Below are 23,771 nucleotides of genomic sequence, written 5' to 3'. Positions count from 1 at the left end.
AAGAAGGCATTGCTTCTTCCGCACACAATATCACACCATTCTCCAAAAATGACATGGCATTGAAGTGTTAAGTCACTGTGGCAATACAACACCAAGTTGAGTGGAGCGTCTGATTACTCAAGACTGCCTTGTGTTGACTATCAATGAGCTCGGTAGCTATCTCCTTGGTAGCATGAGTAGCATGATATCGTAGAGTTTCGCGCCTTATAAATAATAAGTAATTATAATAAATGTAAAATATATCGACCATGTGACAAAAGTAACATCTATTCGCATCACCCAGGATTTGCGCAGCATACATACTATTTCCCTCAAAATTTAGCCCTACACACTTGAATATTCTTTCCTCAATGTTCACATGGCTGCAACATTTTAGCAATGTTTGCTTCGCAGACTTTTCCCAATCACATCACCCAACGTCCCAAGATTCAAACATATTCCATTCCGTAGCTAAAGTGTGACCGTAGAGACGCAGACAGATTTATTGAAGACCGAGGAGATAGCGACATCGACAGGACCATCCAGCGTACCCATGTTTGTTCCAGAAACTTTCAAAATATTTCTTATGTGGATTTTTTCAACAAAATAATACCCTTATTTTTGAGAAATATAAGGGGCATATAAAGACCAAAAATCCCAATTTTTCAAACTCTGGGAGGGCGACTCATTGTTCCAGATTTTGAAAATTAGATAATTTCAAAATAAAGTTATGTTGTATAAAGCCATGGGGTCGTTTTAACAAATCAATGTAGTCTATTGTTGATGTCTGTACCTGCTTACCTTTATTACAGTCTGAAGATACGTAATAACTTTGGGAAAATTGTATATGTCATGATAACGTCATAAACAATCTCATTTTCAATTTAGCACTCAGGCTGGCATGACTCTCCGAGAACAAAAATCCAAGTCTCAAAAGTGTATTCTAATCCTTCACGGACCAGCTTTCGAGAAAAGTACCCATTTTTCTTGTTTTCATGGACCTTGATGATGAGCTAAAAAAGATCTCTGTTTTGGGGATTTTTTGGCACGCGCATGGGTAAGCTTACTCATGAGCTGAGCCACAGTCCCTCCACTGGAGGGACTGTGGCTGAGCCGAACACGAACTTCTCGATAACCTGTTAGGTTTTGACACGATTATAAAAAAATAACTATATCTTGAAACGCTCAAATATATTTACAAAGTATTATAGATAAAGCTTGATATATTGATTCATCGACTAAATTCCCATTTCATTGAGCACAGTCCCTCTATCCACTATCTATGGATAGAGGGACTGTGCATTGAGTTTCCATTATGCATCAGGCTTGAAGTACAACTTCACATGGTGTGATCGTTGAGGGCGATGTCTTCTGAGCGTGTGCAGTAGCAGTACACATCGATATTTTGCATCAACATCCACGTTGCGTGTTGTAGCTCATCTTCGGAGTGGTCGTATCTCGTAGTCAGAGAACTATGGAAACAGACGGAAGTCCATCATCAAGTTCTGACCACAGTAGCGTGCACGGCAAACTAATAAAACAAGGCGCCGAAGCACGATTGTATTCTGGGACGTTTATGGGAAGACCAGCAATCATCAAAGAACGGTTCAAGAAGAAATACCGCCACCCAACACTCGACAAGAAATTGACTCATCGTCGGACTGTGAGGGAAGTGAGCTCCAACCTTCGATGTCGAAAAGCAGGTGAGGCATATATATTTTGTGAAGTTGGGTTGTCATGGATATCGAGAACTCTAGACGCACGCTTCATCAGCTCAAGTCAACATATCTGACGAATATGAGCAATCAAAGATCACGGACGGTGGAGCACCTCAGTCATTAACAACATGATATGATCATGATTTGATCACAACCTCCCACTCAAGGCTTCCGGGAGCACAGACTTTAAGCTTATTATAAACCCTGGACTACAACTGCCAGTCTAAAAACAAATTTAAAATATACCATATAGTATAATAGACCATGTCCATGATTTATAACGCTCAAGGTCAATGGTCAAACCATCGAAACAGTTGTCCTGTATCCGTCCATCCCATTCTCAAACCATGAAGGTAGTAGCACAGAGACAGTGGAGGTTGCACGCGGAAGGAAAATGAAAGCAATCTTGACATATGGGGCGAGGGCTTAGGGCATACTAGTAGTTTATTTACAGTCCCTCCAAACACTGTGATTTATTTTACAGCCCCAACACCAACTATATGTGCTTATATATAAAACCATATAGGAAGAAGCGAAACGACAAAGAGTCTTGAAAAATGTGGAAAACAAAGCAATTTGGCCTGACATGGTTTTAGCATAGACAATAGATCACTACTGTCTGTTTTTTGTTTCTCTACTCTCTATGGTTTTAGACAGCAAATACAAATCAGATATTGACATTAAAGAGCTCATGAAATGGTAACCCCTCCCCTCACACATTTATATATGCATTAGAATAATTTTACAAAAGATATTCACCATGGTCTTTTGACCAAAGTTCGCACGGCCATCGAAATCTGCAATACATGGATGACACCCTAGATAGACCATTTTTGCCACCACCAGGCCTAGCACCAGGTAAGCATGGGCTGACGGTAGTGGCAGTGGTCCTAATTCACATTCAAAGTAAGGGATAGCAGACCACGAACAAAACTGTACTAGTTGCCCAAAGATAGATACTTTATGATAAGGCAAAGGTGTAAAATAGGTCAAACCAAGAGGAAGTGCCAATTTCACACCTTTATTCATTTATTATCAAGTGAATGCACACAATGAATAACTGTAGAAATGAATAGTTCACATCTAGGGGTTACTAAGAGCTATCCTAACATTTATCAAACAATCTATGGGCCCTTCAAAGTAACACTCTGATTTCAGTTGTGAATCTTCATTAAGAGAGATTTTTACACTCTATTAATTAGGATATTGTAGATTTCCCACATACTGTAGTCTGTATTTATGTTAGCTCTGTTCTGGAGGTACATTCCACATTAGCTGAGAAGTTTACCTGTTTTCTCCAACTACATGTACTTTATTTAGCCAAACATGATCCATGTAGAAGTGAGTCAGGGCCACAGTAAGAGCATTACGAGAAAGTAAAGAATAGAAGATTGATATTCATATTTTGTATTTTCCAGGTATTTGCACACCAACAGTGTATTTTGTGGACTATGAATCCCACAAAATTTACATGGAAAACATTGAAGATGGCATCACCGTGAAGGACTACATCATATCAGAGCAGAAGACTCAAAATGAAGACCAACAATCACTGATGTCACTTGCTAATAAAATTGGATCTGTCCTGGCAACCATGCATGACAATGACATTATCCATGGTGACCTCACAACATCCAACATGTTGCTACGGAAATCAGTTGACGACTTGACTCTCATCATCATTGACTTTGGACTTAGCTCTGTATCAGCTTTGCATGAAGATAAAGGAGTTGATCTCTATGTGTTAGAGAGAGCTTTCCTAAGCACACATCCAAATACAGAGAACATTTTTCAGCAAGTTCTAGCATCGTATCGTAAATCCTCAAAAAAATCCAGTGAAGTGTTAAAGAAACTGGATGAAGTTCGATTACGAGGAAGAAAACGAAATATGGTTGGATAAATTGCTGTGGTTTGTTAAGTTTCTTGGGAAAGTGAGGCCATGGCCATCGAGTAGAAATGTATACATATTATTTGCACACAAATATGCAGTCACTGATACTGTATTTCATACAAAAGGTAAAATTATATTCATTGAACTTAAAGCATTTTGTGTGTCTGTTTATTCACTCCACTGCTTTTTTCACTATAGTTGACCTCACACTACCAGTTGGCATCTCTTACAATGGTAAAGTAATGGTGACCTAATACTAGTAGACACACTTTAATACAAAAAAGATAATGGTTTAAAATGTGTAACTACCGGTAGGTATTATCTCTTCATTCTTCCAAACCTTACTATCTGGTAATCAATGGAAACCACTGTATAGTATTACCCGTGCAGGTTATGCCAATCTTCCATCAGTCAAAGTTTCAGATCGTACATTCACTTTTGGCTGAGCTTCACTTTTATTGCAGGAACAAAATTCGACAGTGCCATTATTGGATATTGTATCATACCACTGTACATAGTGATGGTACAAATACAGCAATCTGATTGGTCAAGACGTGAAAAGAACCATGGTACAGTTGTGATACCACGGTTTGCACAAGCGTGAGCTCTCGGCAAGAGCAAAGTCCTCTTTGACATTCCATGCCAGAATTTCAATATACTGTTATGATATAACAGCAATAAATTACATCCAGTGATGGTTTTGACCAGTTTACTTCATATATGGACAAGCTATCACTCGTGCATTTATCTTGTGAACTGGTCAAATCTTGTGGTATAGCATTGCGGGGTTATTTTGAATATGTAGTATGACATTGGATACTTGATATTTGTGTCATCATTGTGTTTTAACATCTTCTTTTGGTCAACAGTGCAGTTATACACTCCATACACAGCTTTTCTATCCATCAGACAGACCTGCATTGAGATGAACTGAAATAGCCTAGAATATCAATGAATTATTAATGGCCAAAAGTCATACAAAATCAAAACCTTTACTTGTCAGTCTGTTTGCAGCTGTGACTTCCACAATTTATTTTACGCCTTACTCAAACACCACAAACTTCCACCACTGCTTTCCCACCGTACGAAACCTCAAATCAGTTTGTTGATGACTAGGGTTCATGTACATACAAAGACACAGAATGAAGGTAAAGACAGTTGCAATGACCAGAGATGCTTTGTAAATATAGGTTTGTTAATTTGTCTGCTCCTCAACTTTGCTTGTTTGGCCAAATGTTAAAGGTACATCTTTAAATATGCTTACAGATTGGGAACACTTGCCAAAAACTTTGACCTCAAATTAACATTTCAGGTAGAAGTCATCCACAAAGGATGTGGAATTATAACCTCTTGTTGCCATACTCTAATCAAGGGTAAAAAAAAATCATTTGTTCTGAGTACGGTAATTTTTGAACAGACAAGAGAATTTCCATTTCTACCAGTTAAGCAGATCATGCATCTCTGAAAGAATAGCACTGATTATAATTGTAGGTTTGTTACAAACTACAGCAGTGTGCACAACCTATTTCTTCTGCTGACAGAAATTGTGCCAATCAAGTTTTTGCACTTGTCTTTATTTTGCTGCTGGTGGTCTGAAAGCTTTCATAGTTTTATAGTTTGATTCAGAACATCAATGGTGTAAAGGTACCATTTTCACAATTCCTTTAAGATTCATTCCAAAAGTCTCATCAACATTTTTGGACAAATGTTTGTTTTTGCATACTAATCATGGATCTCTGATGGCATAATGAATCAGCCCTACTTGACATTGAAAATATCATGCTACAAGATGAATGATGTATTTGTTACATCTCTTGATTCACCTTTTCATACCAGTCCTGGTTCCATCAGACTATCAAGTACCTGGATATTCTCATCACAAGACATGATATCCGATGGCAAATAAGATGGCAGATGAATACTTTGTTGAGAATCTAGTAGTAGCTTAGCCTGGTATCAGCTGTGGATTTCAAATGCATGATTGAGTGTGTGGGCATTTTAAGTGGGTGCAAGCAAGAAACCACAGCTAGGTCTTATCTGCACAAATGTCTCTGAATTTCTGGGACACTTTATGCAAATAAGAACACATTGGCAGTATGACTGAGGTACCAGTGTGATCACTGGTGTCAACTCCATGACCCATATTGAATAAATTCAATAAAGTATGCACCATGAAAAAGATGCAAAGGTGAACTGACCAATTCATTGTACATCTTTGATAAACACACTGCCAACACAGTGTTTTCATGGCCTGGCTCTGATGTCATGGCATTTTATGAATATCCTATGAACATAATCTTTGACCAATAGACCTAGTCTGTGATGTTTCAAGCCTTATAGGATTTTGTACATTGTGACTCATTGAGGAAGTAGAAATACAGGTAGAACAGTCTAGCAGTGACTGAATTCTAATACCCTTGTCACCTTTCAAATACAATTTCAACCATTCCTCTCCCCTACTCCCTGGTACACAGGTCCATTATAACCATTGATAACAATGGGTTTAGGCCAAACCATGGCTAAAGGGTTAAAGTCTCAAGTAAACTAATTTTGTCACTTTTGTTCAGTTTTTTCATTGTGTAAATTTACAATTTGTTGGTCATTCCTAAACGGTGTGTTGAAATGAAATGGAATACCCGGTGTTAAGCCTGTCATCGGACTGTTTGTGGGATATGTGTTGTGGGAAATCACAGACATCGGACTGTTTGTGGGATATGTGTTGTGGGAAATCACAGACTGTTTGTGGGATATGTGTTGTGGAAAATCACAGACATCAGACTGTTTGTGGGATATGTGTTGTGGAAAATCACAGACATCAGACTGTTTGTGGGATATGTGTTGTGGGAAATCACAGACATCAGACTGTTTGTGGGATATGTGTTGTGGGAAATCACAGACTGTTTGTGGGATATGTGTTGTGGGAAATCACAGACATCAGACTGTTTGTGGGATATGTGTTGTGGGAAATCACAGACATCAGACTGTTTGTGAGATATGTGTTGTGGGAAATCACAGACATCAGACTGTTTGTGGGATATGTGTTGTGGGAAATCACAGACATCAGACTGTTTGTGGGATATGTGTTGTGGGAAATCACAGACATCAGACTGTGGGATATGTGTTGTGGGAAATCACAGACATCAGACTGTTTGTGGGATATGTGTTGTGGGAAATCACAGACTGTGGGATATGTGTTGTGGGAAATCACAGACATCAGACTGTTTGTGGGATATGTGTTGTGGGAAATCATAGACATCAGACTGTTTGTGGGATATGTGTTGTGGGAAATCACAGACTGTTTGTGGGATATGTGTTGTGGGAAATCACAGACATCAGACTGTTTGTGGGATATGTGTTGTGGGAAATCACAGACATCAGACTGTTTGTGAGATATGTGTTGTGGGAAATCACAGACTGTGGGATATGTGTTGTGGGAAATCACAGACATCAGACTGTTTGTGGGATATGTGTTGTGGGAAATCACAGACATCAGACTGTTTGTGAGATATGTGTTGTGGGAAATCACAGACTGTGGGATATGTGTTGTGGGAAATCACAGACATCAGACTGTTTGTGAGATATGTGTTGTGGGAAATCACAGATGTTTGTGAGATATGTGTTGTGGGAAATCACAGACATCAGACTGTTTGTGGGATATGTGTTGTGGAAAATCACAGACATCAGACTGTTTGTGGGATATGTGTTGTGGGAAATCACAGACTGTGGGGATATGTGTTGTGGGAAATCACAGACATCAGACTGTTTGTGAGATATGTGTTGTGGGAAATCACAGACATCAGACTGTTTGTGAGATATGTGTTGTGGGAATCACAGACATCAGACTGTTTGCGGGATATGTGTTGTGGGAAATCACAGACTGTTGTGGGATATGTGTTGTGGAAAATCACAGACATCAGACTGTGGGATATGTGTTGTGGGAAATCACAGACATCAGACTGTTTGTGGGATATGTGTTGTGGGAAATCATAGACATCAGACTGTTTGTGGGATATGTGTTGTGGGAAATCACAGACTGTGGGATATGTGTTGTGGGAAATCACAGACATCAGACTGTTTGTGAGATATGTGTTGTGGGAATCACAGACATCAGACTGTTTGCGGGATATGTGTTGTGGGAAATCACAGACTGTTTGTGGGATATGTGTTGTGGAAAATCACAGACATCAGACTGTTTGTGGGATATGTGTTGTGGGAAATCACAGACATCGGACTGTTTGTGGGAAATCACGGACTGTTTGTGGGATATGTGTTGTGGAAAATCACAGACATCAGACTGTTTGTGGGATATGTGTTGTGGGAAATCACAGACATCAGACTGTTTGTGGGATATGTGTTGTGGGAAATCACAGACATCAGACTGTTTGTGGGATATGTGTTGTGGGAAATCACAGACATCAGACTGTTTGTGGGATATGTGTTGTGGGAAATCACAGACATCAGACTGTTTGTGGGATATGTGTTGTGGGAAATCACAGACTGTGGGATATGTGTTGTGGGAAATCACAGACATCAGACTGTTTGTGAGATATGTGTTGTGGGAAATCACAGACATCAGACTGTTTGTGGGATATGTGTTGTGGGAAATCACAGACATCAGACTGTTTGTGGGATATGTGTTGTGGGAAATCACAGACATCAGACTGTTTGTGGGATATGTGTTGTGGGAAATCACAGACATCAGACTGTTTGTGGGATATGTGTTGTGGGAAATCACAGACTGTTTGTGGGATATGTGTTGTGGAAAATCACAGACATCAGACTGTTTGTGGGATATGTGTTGTGGGAAATCATAGACATCAGACTGTTTGTGGGATATGTGTTGTGGGAAATCACAGACTGTTTGTGGGATATGTGTTGTGGGAAATCACAGACATCAGACTGTTTGTGGGATATGTGTTGTGGGAAATCATAGACATCAGACTGTTTGTGGGATATGTGTTGTGGGAAATCACAGACTGTGGGATATGTGTTGTGGGAAATCACAGACATCAGACTGTTTGTGAGATATGTGTTGTGGGAAATCACAGACATCAGACTGTTTGTGAGATATGTGTTGTGGGAAATCACAGACATCAGACTGTTTGTGAGATATGTGTTGTGGGAAATCACAGACATCAGACTATTTGTGGGATATGTGTTGTGGGAAATCACAGACTGTTTGTGGGATATGTGTTGTGGGAAATCACAGACATCAGATCAGACTGTTTGTGAGATATATGTTGTGGGAAATCACAGACATCAGACTGTTTGTGGGATATGTGTTGTGGGAAATCACAGAAATCAGACTGTTTGTGAGATATGTGTTGTGGGAATCACAGACATCAGACTGTTTGTGGGATATGTGTTGTGGGAAATCACAGACATCAGACTGTTTGTGGGATATGTGTTGTGGGAAATCACAGACATCAGACTGTTTGTGGGATATGTGTTGTGGGAAATCACAGACATCAGACTGTTTGTGGGATATGTGTTGTGGGAAATCACAGAAATCAGACTGTTTGTGAGATATGTGTTGTGGAAATCACAGACATCAGACTGTTGTGGGATATGTGTTGTGGGAAATCACAGACATCAGACTGTTTGTGGGATATGTGTTGTGGGAAATCACAGACATCAGACTGTTTGTGGGATATGTGTTGCGGGAAATCACAGACTCTTTATTGGATATGTATTGTGGGAAATGAATTCAGGTTTGGATATTGGAGTCCACTGGCAGAAAGAGCACTGTATGCCATATATATGAAGACTAGGCATGTCAATAGGCATTGGGAAATAGCTGACGACACTGTGTGTGATCCCAAAATAAATGTTGCAAAAATAGTTGCTGGCTTCAGTGTAGCTGCTGTGACAGTCTCCATACAGCCTAACAACCTTGTTCAAACATTAGACAATACAGGCTTCAAGTCTGTTGTGGTAGTCATCTGAAATAGATAACAAGGGGTTGGCAGAGACTAATCTGGTATGGTAGTTGTCTGAGATGAATAACAAGGGACTGGCACAGAGTTGCATTTTCACTCTACTACATGTGACATAATGTTGAAGTAAATATCAATACACATTTTACATCATAATGTGATCTGAAATAAAGACCTTTTTATTGATAAACAAAGATATCCATGCAGTATAAAGGCAGTAAAAAATCAAACAACATTGAAATATCTTTGTCCATTTAGAAATATATAATATTCGTAGGAAATATAGATGTCCACTACGTCTGAAGTTATCTTAAAATATGTTTACCCTGTAGAAAAAATATGGATTCTATGTAAAGTTAAGTGAAAAAAGTCACCCTCTGATGAGATTTATTATTAAACAGAGGGACAAATTGGTCCTATCAATAGGAAATTCGAATTCCAAAACAAAGTGATTAGTATCGAGTCTTAAGATGTATTTTAAGTATGAAATAATACTACCATTGCCATTACATTTCTGTGTAAATATCACAAACTCTAACCAATGCCATGGTTGACCACATCAACACACAGGACCCAATATATTTAAGTACTACAAATGATAACTATACTAAATATTTCAACATATTCAAAGTGTAGTTACCCTCCAAGCTCGGAGTATTGAATCAAAATACTATGAATCTTGTCCAAAGCAGATAAATACTGTAGTCTCATAAACTGATAAATGCTAGGCTATAATTGATAAATACTGTTGGCATGAGTTCAAAGAGATTTCAACAATGTCAAAGACAAGCTACTGAAAAAAGTGAAATGTCATTACAAGACAAATATGGTACAAATCTTGACTTTTTCTTCTCCTTTTTCACTGAAATTTCATGGGTCTGTAAAATAAAGCTATTAATTATGGGGTGTTGGCTGTCAAATGATCTTGGTTTCATGTCTGCTGAGTTCTCTACGATGTGTTAAATTAGTGTAGATAGTTAGTAAATGTGACACTTATTGATGTCTTGTCAATGACAGTACCAGCAACAAATTGCAAATCTTAAGATATGACTGCAGTTCCAATGTCTGAAATTTTAACAATTATTAGGCAAAGATTACTGAGTTGATCAAAGTACATTTATTTATGTTATGAATGAAGAACTATTCTTTGAGTTCAGCATTTACCCAGCTCAAGCAACACAAATACTTCAATGTCAAAGTTTGCTAGCAGTTTGGGCAAATACAGTAGACAATATACTGGTAAACTCTGATTTGCTTTTTATAAGTTTAAGAACAGCACCATTCCACAGTAAATGACAAAGCTGTACTATAGCTGCTGGAGTTAAAACAGTTGAAATATACTAATGTAACTCTTAAATCTAACATTTATAACATAATTTACTATCCGATGATTTCATCTTTGGTAGTCACACTTTCAATCCAAATTATTCGTGTTCTGCAAACCCCAGCTCTAATGTATGTACAGCGATGTTCATATCTTGACCATAATAAGTACAACTGTATTAAAAGTATGAAAAACATTTCAATTTTCACATGATTTTCAATCACCTGTTCCAGCAAATCCATGGCATTATTGGCATGCCATGTGAAACATCTGTTGTATAAATATCACTGCTTCTCAATTTATTTCTATAAATCTATATTCCAACTTCAATGCAGAAGTCATGGTAGAAGGTTGTCTGAAGACGCCATGCATTGAAAATTTGACGATAACTGATGCTGTGTATTTGTATAACACACTTAGGGTACATGGAAGAAGTCTAGGAATAGGCCATGTGTAAGATATAGGACACTTCCTGTAAATGTCTGGCATTGTTACTTAAGCATTGCTTACATTCTGTTTCATGTAGTGTGCTGGCAGATATACTGTAGTGTTAGTAAACAATAAGTTAAATTCTTTCACCTGTACAGGTGCATGTGCAAACAAGCTAGTAAAACTTCATATACATTGGTATAATCATTGACCTAGTGCAGGCAGTTGGCTAGTCTCTAACATAACAGTTGCATTGCTTTATCAGTTTGATGCTCTAGGATTTCAAAATAATAAACACAAGTCAGCATTTGCCAAAATCATCCTGCCTGTTTCCCTGTCATGATTTAAACTCTATTGCTGTCATAAGAGGCAGGTATAGCATATGGTTTGGCTGGTGGTGGTGGACGGGCTGGTCCTCCTCCATTGGTTGAATCACCGTCAATATCAATGGTTTCACCTTCTGGATTGGTCTCTGCTCTAGACTTTTGTACTGGTGGTCTTGGTGGTGGTCTGGAAGGTGGTCTTGTAGTCAGTGTCTTTTTCCTAATCTGGTCTCCCACTGGTTTCCAGTGTTCACCTCCAAAAGCCGCCTTGAAGTAAATAATGCTGGCAATGAATAGGCACATTCCACCTAGCAGTGTTGGTAGTAGAAACACACATGGCACACAGGCTCTGAAAGTGATGAAAATTTGATCAAAGTGAATGGCAGAAGATGAATCAGTGTGATATAAAGATTCAAATAAATCAAAAGTTAAGCTAACCTTTATGCTGCTAGGCCACTTCCCAACTGCTGACTTGGTAAAAATTGGTATTGACAGAAAACCTGTTTAAACCGATATGTATTTTCAGCCACGTGGCATGGTATATAATTACTGGTTGAGTAGGTAATAGTCATCTTGATAGTATGTTTTCAGGGGCCTTCAAATGTTCAAATCTTTCTTAAAATGCAGCATATGGGACAAGTTATGCCTCACTGGTTTTAACCAACCATGTGCTCTATTCTTTAATTTCTATCCTGTCAATTGTATATGTCACCATCAGGTCAAGTTGGTTAAGACCAGTGAGGCATAACTTGACCTGATGGTGATGTATGAACTTGGCAGGATAGAAGTGAAAGAATAGAGCACATGGTTGACCAGTGTTTTCTCTATATGTTCATTGAAAGGGGCAATTTCTGCCTCATTCATCAAAATTAGAGGGCAGACTTGACATTTTAGGGGGCAGTCACTTTTGATGTTGATTGTGCCTGCCCCATACGATCGTCACCCAGTTCAGTTGCGTCGTCTACGTCTCATGCAGTACCCATAAGCTTACTAACATCGACATCATCATGTTTGTCAGCTTGTGACGTGTTAAGCTGACCTTCATCTTCTGTCGATTTGTCACCCACAGGTTTTTCCCAACTCGGAATTTGTTGTATTTGTTACCATGGATACGATTTGGTCCGAATTTGGTGAAAAAACGTGCCAAACCCCTGGAGCCGATCAAACAATTGTGTTACATCGCGATCAAAAAACAATGCTAAAGCTGGAATTTTCCATAATTCCATAATTGATACAGTGTTTCAATCTCTGCTTTCAAACTTTACCGCTATCATAACATGAACATAAAATTGCACTAGTATCCATGGAGATTATACTGCAACTATGTCGTTGGCTGTTTATTTTGATGCGTACACTCCACGTCATGCACGTCACCAAAGCTAAACGACAGGCGATATTTTGTCTTTTCCGAGGGAGTATTATGAGTAGAAACAGCAAATTCACAGTTCGCTACGCTATGCGCTTAGGTCACCCTCATATATCAGTATATGTGGACGCTGTGGACATCTTTGCTTTGTGTTTTGTGCGCTATTTCCGCGCTGTCATTAACTTTTTCGGGGCAGACAATGACTCGAAATGCGCAATTGCGCAGTCGAGAGAAAACCCTGGTTGACCATTTTAACTTAATTTATGGACAATGATAGCGACAAATCCTGGAAATCACAAAACCTGATATATCATATTCAAAGTATATTAGGACCAGTTCTAAGATTTTGAAGTCAAGCTTGGCATCTGGAGCTTACATTTTCAGTGATCCAAGGTAAATTTATATTACTCTTGGTGTTATTTGTAGCTCAACATATTCTGTTAGATTTAATAGTGACATGTGTTCATTCATTTACAAGACTATGTAACAACATTAACCATCAGTCCCCTGCCATAAAAAACATGTTTGTTTATTTAGTTTTTCTTGTGACATCCTTGACTTCAAGTAACCTACTTGATGTTTAATAACAGTCACCGATGGATGTATTTATCAGTATAGACCATAGTAAAATGACAGAAAGACAATGAAAGATTCTGGATGAACCACATTTTTGGAAAATAGTCAAATGTAATGTGCAGGCTTCTACCTGACATTGAATTTGGATGTTAAAATATGACTATGATCATGCTATTTGAATCAAGTTCACACAAACAAAAAAGAACAATAAACGAAAAGAGCCATTAAATATCAGAATATTACAATAAATAAGAAAATTACTTACATCATGTAACCAACAAATCTGAAGTAATAATTTTGTGTAACTGGTCCACACTTGATCATCAATGGATTCCACAGCCTCTGAAATCTAGAAAACAATCAACATCATCCAATCATATTTATGATGCTCTATCAAATTGGCGTCAACTTTTGCTGTATTTTCCAATGTTTGATTTCTTTTTTGCAAAATGCAGTCTCCTTTTCTTCTCTCAAAATTACAGTGGAAAGCAAAGTGTTCAATTTGTTAACATAACTTGTGTGGATGTAATATCTAATCTTTAGTGTAAGTTAACTCCATTGTCGACATCAACATTAGCATTGTCATATTATTGTACACCATGCTCCAAGGCTAATACTTTGTTTTTGAATCATATTTCAACATTCTTATGAAAGAAGAACAAGAAAATGAACATTTTCAGGAACAAAAATTGTCAACAGTGAATTGGCTACCCTTGATTTTGCAATCACTGGGTAAAGTTTCAATAAGATTTGCCTTTGTAGATTCTTGTAACTTCCAATTCAGTAGTAACAGGACAATATGAAAAGATGTTCTTTTCTAGTACTCGTATGTCATGAAAGTTTCATTTTGGCAATATTTCAGATCATTTTAATTTTTTTACTGAATGGTAATTTCAAATATATTCATATTTTGCTATCTTGTTGCCTGTTGTACAAATGCTAATCTCACTGAAAGCAACTATCAACATTTGATGCTGAAAATAAAGAATAATCTCACTTCACTTTTCAGTTTTACTTTAAGAGATAAGAAACAGGGACAGTGCCAAAATAAGTGAAAAAGCTCCACATCTACAAATGCATGCCAATATAACTCAATTGTCATATGAAGAGAAAGACAAAAAGTACACACTGCAGTACATCTATACTTACTTTCTTTCAATGGTTGTCCCCTTCACTCTTTTACTGCGTGGATATTCCAAAAGGCAAATCAAAACACCAGCAATGCTACCTCAGTTAAGAATTTATCAAACAAAACAAGTCACTTTTTCCAATTCAGTATGGTTTCACAACACATATATCACCTAGATGATACAAAAGCTATAAAACTAGAATCACTGTTATTCTTGAAGATTAAATTCAATATGATTTTGCATCACATGCAAGTATCACCTAGAAGATACTGATGCTGGACAAATACCACTTTATTTCTTAATGAAAATGGGAATCAACTACGTTCATGTAAATTTAAACCTGCATTTAGCTTTCAGAATGGTTTATGACTTGATGTAGAATCCCAGATCTGTGCATATCAAATATGAAGGTGCACAGATACACTGTATGTTGAGATCCATTGAATACTATCTACATGTACCATTACCATTTTCCACTCTACCAAAATCATACTTCCTACACAGTGAGACATGTAATGCTAGTGACTCTTCAACTTGTAGTATTATGTGTGATCTAAAAAGACTGTAGGGCAAAGAACTTTGTTATTGTTCAAACAAATATGCTTATTTTGCAACTGGAATAATAGCACTGCAGTCTTTAAGTACAAGTAATTATGAAACTGAGATCTGTTATTCAAATGAGTGTTTAAGCCACTGGAGTGGATCAGTGATGGATCATAGGCTTCATCTGATGCTAGTCCAGAAACAATTAGGACACTTAGGGGATCAATTTGCTAATCACTCTAATATGGAAGAAATGTGTCTTTCTTGATCCAGGTTGGCTTTTACTGTATATATGACACTACTGTAACAACTTCATGTCTTACATTGATTAATACTTAAGATATTGTAAGATATCTGTCATTAGTGTATCATATATGCTTTATGAATTACCGTCAATGTCTAATTCATGTACCGGTAAATGGTTTACACAATCAAGTTATGGTTGCATTGAATTGACCTTTAACCATCCAGTTACATTTGAAAGGATACATAGTGTAGACTCCATACTCCCATCCATCAAAGCCATTGACACCAATTATTCCACCGGTGAGCATTACTGACAACAAACAGCAAATTCAAAAGTTAGTTTGGTCACATGACAGTGTCCAATCTCTTTAATAAACTTTACAATATTGAAAATGTACTAACATGCTGAGATCCCGGAAATATGGGCAAACATCGGTGGGTGTGGTTGGTCTCAACATGGATGGTCTCAGGAAATGGGAGGGAAATATGGGAAAACATGTTTTATAAAATGATAGCCAAATAAGAGCAAATGGTTTTAAATCGAACAACAATCGTTTACGTAAATTTGATCTACATACAAGAAACTTATCCGGTCTTCGCATATTATTTTTGTCACAGTATTCAAAACAAACACCACGTCCATTGGCCCCTTGAGTGATCATGGTTTGCCCTCTAGGGTCTAGATCACAGAAAAGATCATGTAAAGGTACACGTTTCCCTCGGTACATCTACCCATACTGAACACCCCCATGATCAAAATTTGAGTGTCTTTTCTGCGTATTTCCCTTCACACAATCAATGATCGCTTTTGTCAGTTTTGACTTTTGTTATGTCATGTCTGTCCCATCACCTTAATTTTTTGTTCAAAACAAGAAGAATATACTAACTCAGACTACTCGCTAAGGCCTGCTCGTTTGCCCACATCGCCCATTCGATCTGCCCCATCGTCTATATTATTAAGTGATCAAAGTCTTCTGTTGAGACACTTGGCAGAATGTGTTACTGCACTGGAACTTGCCTCTCTGCGTTGCGGAAGTTGTCAGTGATCCGTGGTTTATCTCTTCAAGTATGCTGCCACGGAATTCCGGAAGTACCCGGCGGACTGTACTATTATTTTTTAGGGGTGGCCGACTGTTTTGAGGGGCTGAATACATTGGCGCGCTAATTGGGTTTCTTTGTAGGAGGGACAAAAGGGCGGGTGATTGTCACGACTATAGCACGGTATCCTTTTTCGGTAGCCGACAAATGAAACTAGAAAAACACGTTATTACATGTAGGTCGGTCGCCTTTTTTGGTGGAAATTCATGCACGTTTTTCGGACGCATTTGCAAAGTTAAACTGCGGACAAGTTCAACTTTCTCAACTATGTATGTTCAACTACACTATCAAAAAGATGCCGCAGTAATAGAATGTGTGAAGTGGGGTGCAAAAACGACAAACTTGTCCAAGAATCTGTAACATGACAGTTTTTGTCTATATTCCCGACAAAGACATACTGTTAGTGGGTAATGTATTCAGCCCCTCACAACAGTCGGCCACCCCTAAAAAATAATGGTACAGTCCGCCGGGTACTTCCGTGGCAGCATACTTGAAGAGATCCTTTATGTTTTCTTGTAGCCGTACATTTCCAGTAAAACATTCACATGATGTATAAACTTAATATAAAGTGAGGATTTATCTCGTAGAAAAAATGTAAAATATTTTAGATAAATATATTTGTTAGGTTTTTGACTTTTTGGAGACGATTTTTTGATTTATTGTCGAAATTGCGATTGAATATTATTAAATGTTACGGCGTCATGAGGTCAAGGGTTAGCTTGGTCATATGATACTGTCGCGCGAAAACTTAAGTCACGTGTGTGATTCTCGTAGCATTTAATTCAAGATGGCTCAGAGTCGGGTCACACAGTATTACAACTCCCGCAAAAGAAATAACGACTTACAGCCATCGAAAAGACGGAAAGTGCAGAGAACAAGTTATGCACAAGGTGAAACAACTGAATTTTCGGACAGCCCCATCACAAGGCCACCCGATTCAGATGTAAGTACCGCCACCGAAACCCTGTCGGCATTTTCCAGCTCGATCAAGGGGTCAACAAACAAAAGGGTAACGCTATCATCTGATCGTGCTCATAAACGAAGATCAACAAAGAAAAAGGCAGTAGGTCCAATAGAGAAAGCGTTTCGCCGTTTGCGTAGTAGTGCATGTGAAACTGAATATTGTTCGTCATCCAGTGATCTAGATCTGCGCGTTAGTGATACAGATTCAAATTCCACAACTTCTGAAACCACTGCCAATCTGGACGATCATGACGCTACAGTCGGTGTCAGACTGTCACCTCCAGGTACACCAACCAAACGTTGTAAGTCCATGGTTGATGGACCGATCTCTCGCAAAAGGCGCAAACCAGCTTCGCGTCTACACTCTCAGAACAGCTTCGATTACAGTGAAGAGGCGAAAACGCCTGCACCAGCCGAATTCCACTTCGAATTCCCGGGCAGTGACGTGAGACCAGTTACAGAACTTTCAAAACGGGTCAAAAAGAAAGCATCTCCACCGAAGGAAGTAGTAGCTAAAAAGAAACTCGAGCTCAAAGAATCCTTATCAAACAATGAGGGTGATGGCACACAGATTCAAACAGAAGAAGTGAGATCACAACGTGTTTCCAAGTCACAATCAAATGTAAGTATACTGCAAGTACAATTGCCACGTTGAAGTTTATCTTGTATAACATTATGGAGCTAAAAAAGATCCTTTTTTAGCTCCATGATTACACCAAATTCCCTCCATGAAGGGATTACACGTACAGTTGTTTTATGAGTTATCAGGACAGTTAACTTGCGAATTACCCAGCAAGTTCACGGATGATATTGAGACTTTGATTGGTAATAACCATGATTACAAGCTAAACTGAAATAGTATTGTATATTGTTATATCAAAGCAAACTGATTACACAATTGCTGTGTCAGTGACATTTTGGTGAAATTTCCACGTGAATCATATCTTAAAAAAAAAAGACGTCATGTATGCTGCTGATCACCGCAATATCAAACGGTCTGCATCTTGTGAAAACAAATCAGAAGTGAAAGTTGTAATAGTCACTGGTAAAAATTTCATATTTCATGTTCACTCATGTTATATCTGTTGTTTTCCTAAAGAATGCAGTCCAGTGGACCAACCCTTGTCACAGATTAGTTTATGGCACAAGTATGATACAAGTTTGAGGTGAATTACACAAGTGCCTTGGTAATAACGGATCAAAGTCTCAATGTCAACAATGAACTTGCTGGTCAATTAGCAAGTACACTGTCTGGAATGGATAAATGTAAAACCACTTTAAAGCCGCAATTTTCAATCCCAGGTTCTCGCATTAGTGGAGTTCTCCTCCCAGTCAAACACTTGGCCAGTACGATGTTTGATTTCTATAACAATAATTATAAAACTGATCTCAACCTTTTGCTAATCCTGCAAATAGAGTTTATACAAGCGTTTGATTGACGTTCGGTTCAAATCGCCAATAGTCATTGATTCCGCCACCACCAACGCTCGAATTTCTTAAACAATCGTCTTCCAGTCGCGTTAGAATTTGAATATAACCACAGAGTTCGATCGGCAGCAGCTTCGTGCTGACCACTTGGCAGTCTGTCTGCGTTTTTGCGACCAGAAAAAACTAAAAAGTGGCATTTTCTGGAGCGTGTGCCCGATGTTGCCTGTTTGGTGTCCACTTACACAATGAACGCCGCCATAGCTTCGCGCCCTTTTAAAGGGAGGCTCCGCCTTTAATGCACAAAGTTTGTGCCAAGCTCTACAAATAAACAAGTAAACTTGCTAATACAATAGTTGGGATATGATAAGCCTATGATTATGGTGACATTCCTTATGCAACAGATTTTGTTGATACAATACATGAAATTGATTACATTGGAAAAATCTTCTCAAATTATCACAGTTACCTTTGTTTCATAGGAGCAAGTATTCATGTTATTCTGCTCACTGAAACATGCTAGATTGTCAGTTGCCAGTCAGATCTCTCCTCCCTCCAAGTTTTAAGGTGTAACGATAAATGCTTTAATGACATAATTTGTGGTACATAACAGAAATTAATTTATGTCATCATTTCATTACATGTTATGTTTTTATGCAAGATGAGAGTAGAGCTTTGATTATTGATATTCAACATGTTTCTTTGAGCAGAACAACATAAAATACTTCTTACAAGAAATAATATCCCAAACAATAGTGACTTTGTTCCACAAATTAAATGGTGAATCGTCTGTCGCAGTGTGATTGGTTAGTATTAATCAATGTTGCCACCAATACAGTGTGATATCATTTCTCTAACATACTTATTACATGTATTCTCATACAGACCAAGAAATTTGATCATATTACCATGCCCTGCCTGTTGCATTTTGATTGGTCGAACTGAACCACTTGACTGACCACAAATATACAGTAATGGTCGGTTTACATGCCCATGAATATGAATAATAAGAATAACAACTCAAAGTATTGTAGCTTTACAGCTTACACGCTGAGAGCTGGGTACCTAATTTGCATGCATAATGAGGATTTTGCTTCAAACCAACACGCACACCCAGCGCTCACAAGTGACGGTTGGTCGGTTTTCTCCGTAGTGGGAAAATACAGATTTTCGTTAAAGCGCTCCATAGATTTTCAAGTTGTCCGTTCTATTCGTTCCTAACAAGTGTTATCATAGTCTGGAGGGGAAAAAATCAACTTCTGTGGAGTAGTTTTTCGTGAATCCCCGATGTTATTTTTGACCGCGGCCAGTGCAAGGTCCTCTTAAAAAGAGCGTCCTTTTCGTTAGCAAGTCTTTGACGACCCCAATTGGGTATTTTCTCCAAGACCAGACCTGCATTACTTTGTGTAATTAATTATTTTTGGTGTTCAAGGTCTAGTTACTGAAAAATCATACTTAGATGGCCGCCAGTTTACACGCACGTATACACTGACCGTGGACGTACCACTTCAGTTGCAGGGTACGTGGGTATCTGTACGTAATGTCCCTCCATGCACAGTGTCACGCGTGTCTGTGCAGCGTCTGTGGCTTCGCCGACACACATGCACGGTGTAGTTATTTATACGGCAAAACAACGTCCGGGTTTTACACATCATTTTTAATCGACAATTAACATTAACAATTTCAAAAGAAATGTATACAGAATCTTTATACACGAGATAAACTTCATGAAAGCATAAAACATCTTACCACCGGGTATCAAATACGTGGAGCTTTCTGAACGCTGGGGTGAGGTCATCGCATAGTTACAGCGCTGTAAAAGTGCGTCGTTCGCGTTAACATAGTCCTACACTGTTCCAATTCATACAGAACGCGGGAAAACCAATCATGAATATGTATACAGAGTTTGAATGGGGTTCACAGCCTTTAACCCTTGTTTCTTAGCCAATCAATCTACAGATGCGTATCCCCCTATGTTTTAGACGTTGCTATGGACCAGGCCACAATGCTACGGGGAAAATAAATGTCTGTTTCGCTTACTTTATTGCTATAAAACGGCACAAACAAGGAACCTGGTGGTTCATTACTCTTCAAAATGCTTATACATGATTTTCGTTTGTTTGAAAAGGAACGATTACGGATTAATAGAGCAAGAAATTTCAGGTGATCCGTATCCTACGGTCGGCAGGGCTGCCATGATGCTTCTCAAGGCTGCATCTCAAAGAGAGGCTGTCCCTCATTACAATATCATTTGCATGCCTTGAATTTATGCAAATCTGGTACCCAGCTCTCAGCGTGTTAAACGTAAATCACAATCAATCACAAAATAAAATTAAGCACTTTTGGGCCAAGTTGAGATACTTTTTTCTGAAAATATCTCCTGATTTGCCAATTTTTTACTTTTTTCTGAAAATATCTCCGGATTTGCCAATTTTTTACAGCGCGTGACAGTGTATCGCGTATTGCTCAGTTCTGGGGGCCAAGTTGTTGTTCCCTCTGGAAATTTTCGCAAATTTCGACGGTTTCTTTGCTTCGTTGATAATATAATGGAAATAACAGACTCCGCTCTGACCATTAACGTTTATTTGTGGGCGCGGGCTCGAGGAAAGCCAAATTAACGGGCTCGGCAAGTCTCGCCCGTTAATTTTTAGCTGCTATAGACTATAGTCTATAGAAGCTATTGGGATGGGTATCCGTCCGGCGTCCGTCGTCAGTCTGTATGTATGTATGTATGTATGTATGTATGTATGTATGTATGTATGTATGTCCGTTTGTGAGGCGTCCGTCCACTCAAATATCTTGAGAACCGCAGTACTTACTGATTTGATATTTGTTGTGTAGATGAAACATATGATTTTGAGAAACTATTTTTTTTTATTTTTTGATATTGTTGAAAATAGGCAAATTAATGCCAAAAAAGGTGTTTTTGGTAAAAAATCTTCTTCTTCATAACCGCTGGTCAGACAGCTTTGTTATTTGGTATACAGGTCCCTAGGGATAACCTAACTTAGATTTGTTCAAATTGTGATGAAATATGCAAATGTGTATTTTTAAGGAATTTTTTTGTCATTTTTGGTCAAAGTTTGACTTACATTGTATGTAATTCTTGTACTGTAAAAACCCTATCAATTCACCAGAAAAAAATAATTAATATGTTTTTAAATAATTGAATTAATTAGGAAATCATCAAAGCCAAAATAATTTTAGTGTGGAATTATCAGAAAGTTAAACTTTTTTTGACAGTTCATAGTGAATTGAGGATTAAAACATGTAAAGGCAACTTTCCTGAATCCCAACTTTGATATATTCTGAACCACCATTTATGTTATCTAAAAGAAATTGCTCATAATAGTTTGTCATGATAGGGTGGTTAAACAAATAGAGATAGAGAAAGTTCTAATTTCCATTTATGGTTGACTTGGTAAGGATAAAATAAAATTACTTTTTGAGGAAAAAAATAGAGTGGTCAATTAAAAGAGTGGTCAAAGTGATAGGGTTTTTATGGTAAAGCTGGGCTGTAAGATTCCTCATGTGCTATTTATAGCAATTATGCAATCTGTGTAAACAGTGCAATGAAAGTGTAACATGATTCCTTATAATGCTTTTGATGACCTTGTACTTCTTAAAGGAATAGTCCACCCAAAATGTAATCTGCCTTATACAGGTTTCTATGTATGTCATAAAAGCATTTATCATTACTTTTTGCACAGAAACAGCGATTTTTTGAAGTTATCTATGAAAATAAATATCAAAATCAGGCAATATGGAGACCTTTTTAGCCGACTGTGCGCGACCATATTGTCTACTTCCTCGCAAAGCATGTCGGGAGAAATGCCCGGATGATGACGTAAAGTTTTCGTGTTTTGGTGCATTGGCTAGGGGGTCTGATCTAGGGAGTCTCATAAATAGCTTATGCCTGCCTGTAAGTATTACGGATGTACCAATAATCGTGAGCGAGATTTCGATAAGGCATTCTGAATGATTCGAAACCCGAAGTGAAAACACCGCCTCTAGAAATTGTTGCCGGTAAAGATTGCCACTGACGTAAGTTTTCAAAATTATAAGTGCAGTGCATGTTTTTACGTATGCAAAGGCTGTTTCCAAGAGAAGGACTTCGTCGGCAGTTTGACGACCCACAATCAAATTTGGATTAGGAAAAGACTTCAAGATGATGCTGTACCACAAACTTACACTGGAAAGCAAATGCATAGGTGAAAAGAGGACATACAAGGGCGATTGTGGGAGAGACTCTCCATAAAAGAAAAGAGGTCATGGTTTAAATATTTATGATTTTTCTGAACCGCCGGAGAGTTTGTGAGATCATCTTTCTTACAAAAAGTTTACTTATTATTCTTGTTATTTTTATGACATCGCATTGGTATTTAAAACATAATAAAGTTTGCGTGATCAATTGAAATCAGAAAGTTGTATTTTTGCTCGGGCATGTTTAACCACATCAACGCAACTACCGTATAGCATCCACGCATCACAGTCGTTTGGAGAGCTATTCAGCGCTGGGACTATTCGCCCCATAGACGAGAGAGTACAGAAGCGAATACCTCAAGTCTGGAAACAGAATGGCTATAAAAACCACGCCATGTCACATTCCGTGTCCGATTTCACTGTGAAATTAGCAAGTTCATCTATCATGCAACCGTCGATCGTTCCCTATCATTCTAAAATTTCATACCTGATACTTTATCTGATTCAAAAACGCTCCTTTCGTGTGATTTCGGCCGAATTCGACGGACACCCTCGCCAAAACCTGGGGGTGAGCAACATTCCGGTCACCTCACAGTGGACGTTGGGCACCTCCACTTTACT

The 23,771-nt window shown here is 38.3% G+C and overlaps 3 protein-coding genes across 3 annotated transcripts in view; 2 read left to right on the top strand and 1 right to left on the bottom strand.

Annotated features, from left to right (window-relative positions):
• Nucleotides 1-1,369: 1,369 nt before the first annotated feature.
• Nucleotides 1,370-3,739, top strand: LOC139147125 (EKC/KEOPS complex subunit Tp53rkb-like). Its single transcript, XM_070718028.1, has 2 exons — nucleotides 1,370-1,682; nucleotides 3,116-3,739. Exons 1-2 carry the CDS (start codon nucleotides 1,454-1,456, stop codon nucleotides 3,595-3,597), a joined length of 711 nt encoding a protein of 236 aa, XP_070574129.1. The 5' UTR covers nucleotides 1,370-1,453; the 3' UTR covers nucleotides 3,598-3,739.
• Nucleotides 3,740-9,765: 6,026 nt separating this feature from the next.
• LOC139147124 (cytochrome b-245 light chain-like) lies at nucleotides 9,766-16,524 on the bottom strand. The gene is made up of 5 exons (XM_070718027.1): nucleotides 16,349-16,524; nucleotides 15,705-15,771; nucleotides 14,692-14,766; nucleotides 13,808-13,891; nucleotides 9,766-11,949 (listed from the first exon to the last, which is right to left on the bottom strand). Exons 1-5 carry the CDS (start codon nucleotides 16,404-16,406, stop codon nucleotides 11,622-11,624), a joined length of 612 nt encoding a protein of 203 aa, XP_070574128.1. The 5' UTR covers nucleotides 16,407-16,524; the 3' UTR covers nucleotides 9,766-11,621.
• Nucleotides 16,525-17,297: 773 nt separating this feature from the next.
• Nucleotides 17,298-23,771, top strand: part of LOC139147134 (DNA replication factor Cdt1-like) — a 19,988-nt gene continuing 13,514 nt past the window's right edge. Inside the window, exon 1 of the mRNA XM_070718040.1 lies at nucleotides 17,298-18,144. Within this exon, the coding sequence (XP_070574141.1) occupies nucleotides 17,347-18,144 (798 nt within the window). The 5' untranslated portion in view covers nucleotides 17,298-17,346. The remainder of the gene's footprint in view (nucleotides 18,145-23,771) is intronic.

This window comes from Ptychodera flava, chromosome 13, assembly GCF_041260155.1.
Source record: "Ptychodera flava strain L36383 chromosome 13, AS_Pfla_20210202, whole genome shotgun sequence".
Taxonomy (NCBI): Eukaryota; Metazoa; Hemichordata; class Enteropneusta; family Ptychoderidae; genus Ptychodera; species Ptychodera flava.
Note: the sequence above shows the minus strand (reverse complement) of the source record. Positions and strands in the feature narration are given on the sequence as shown.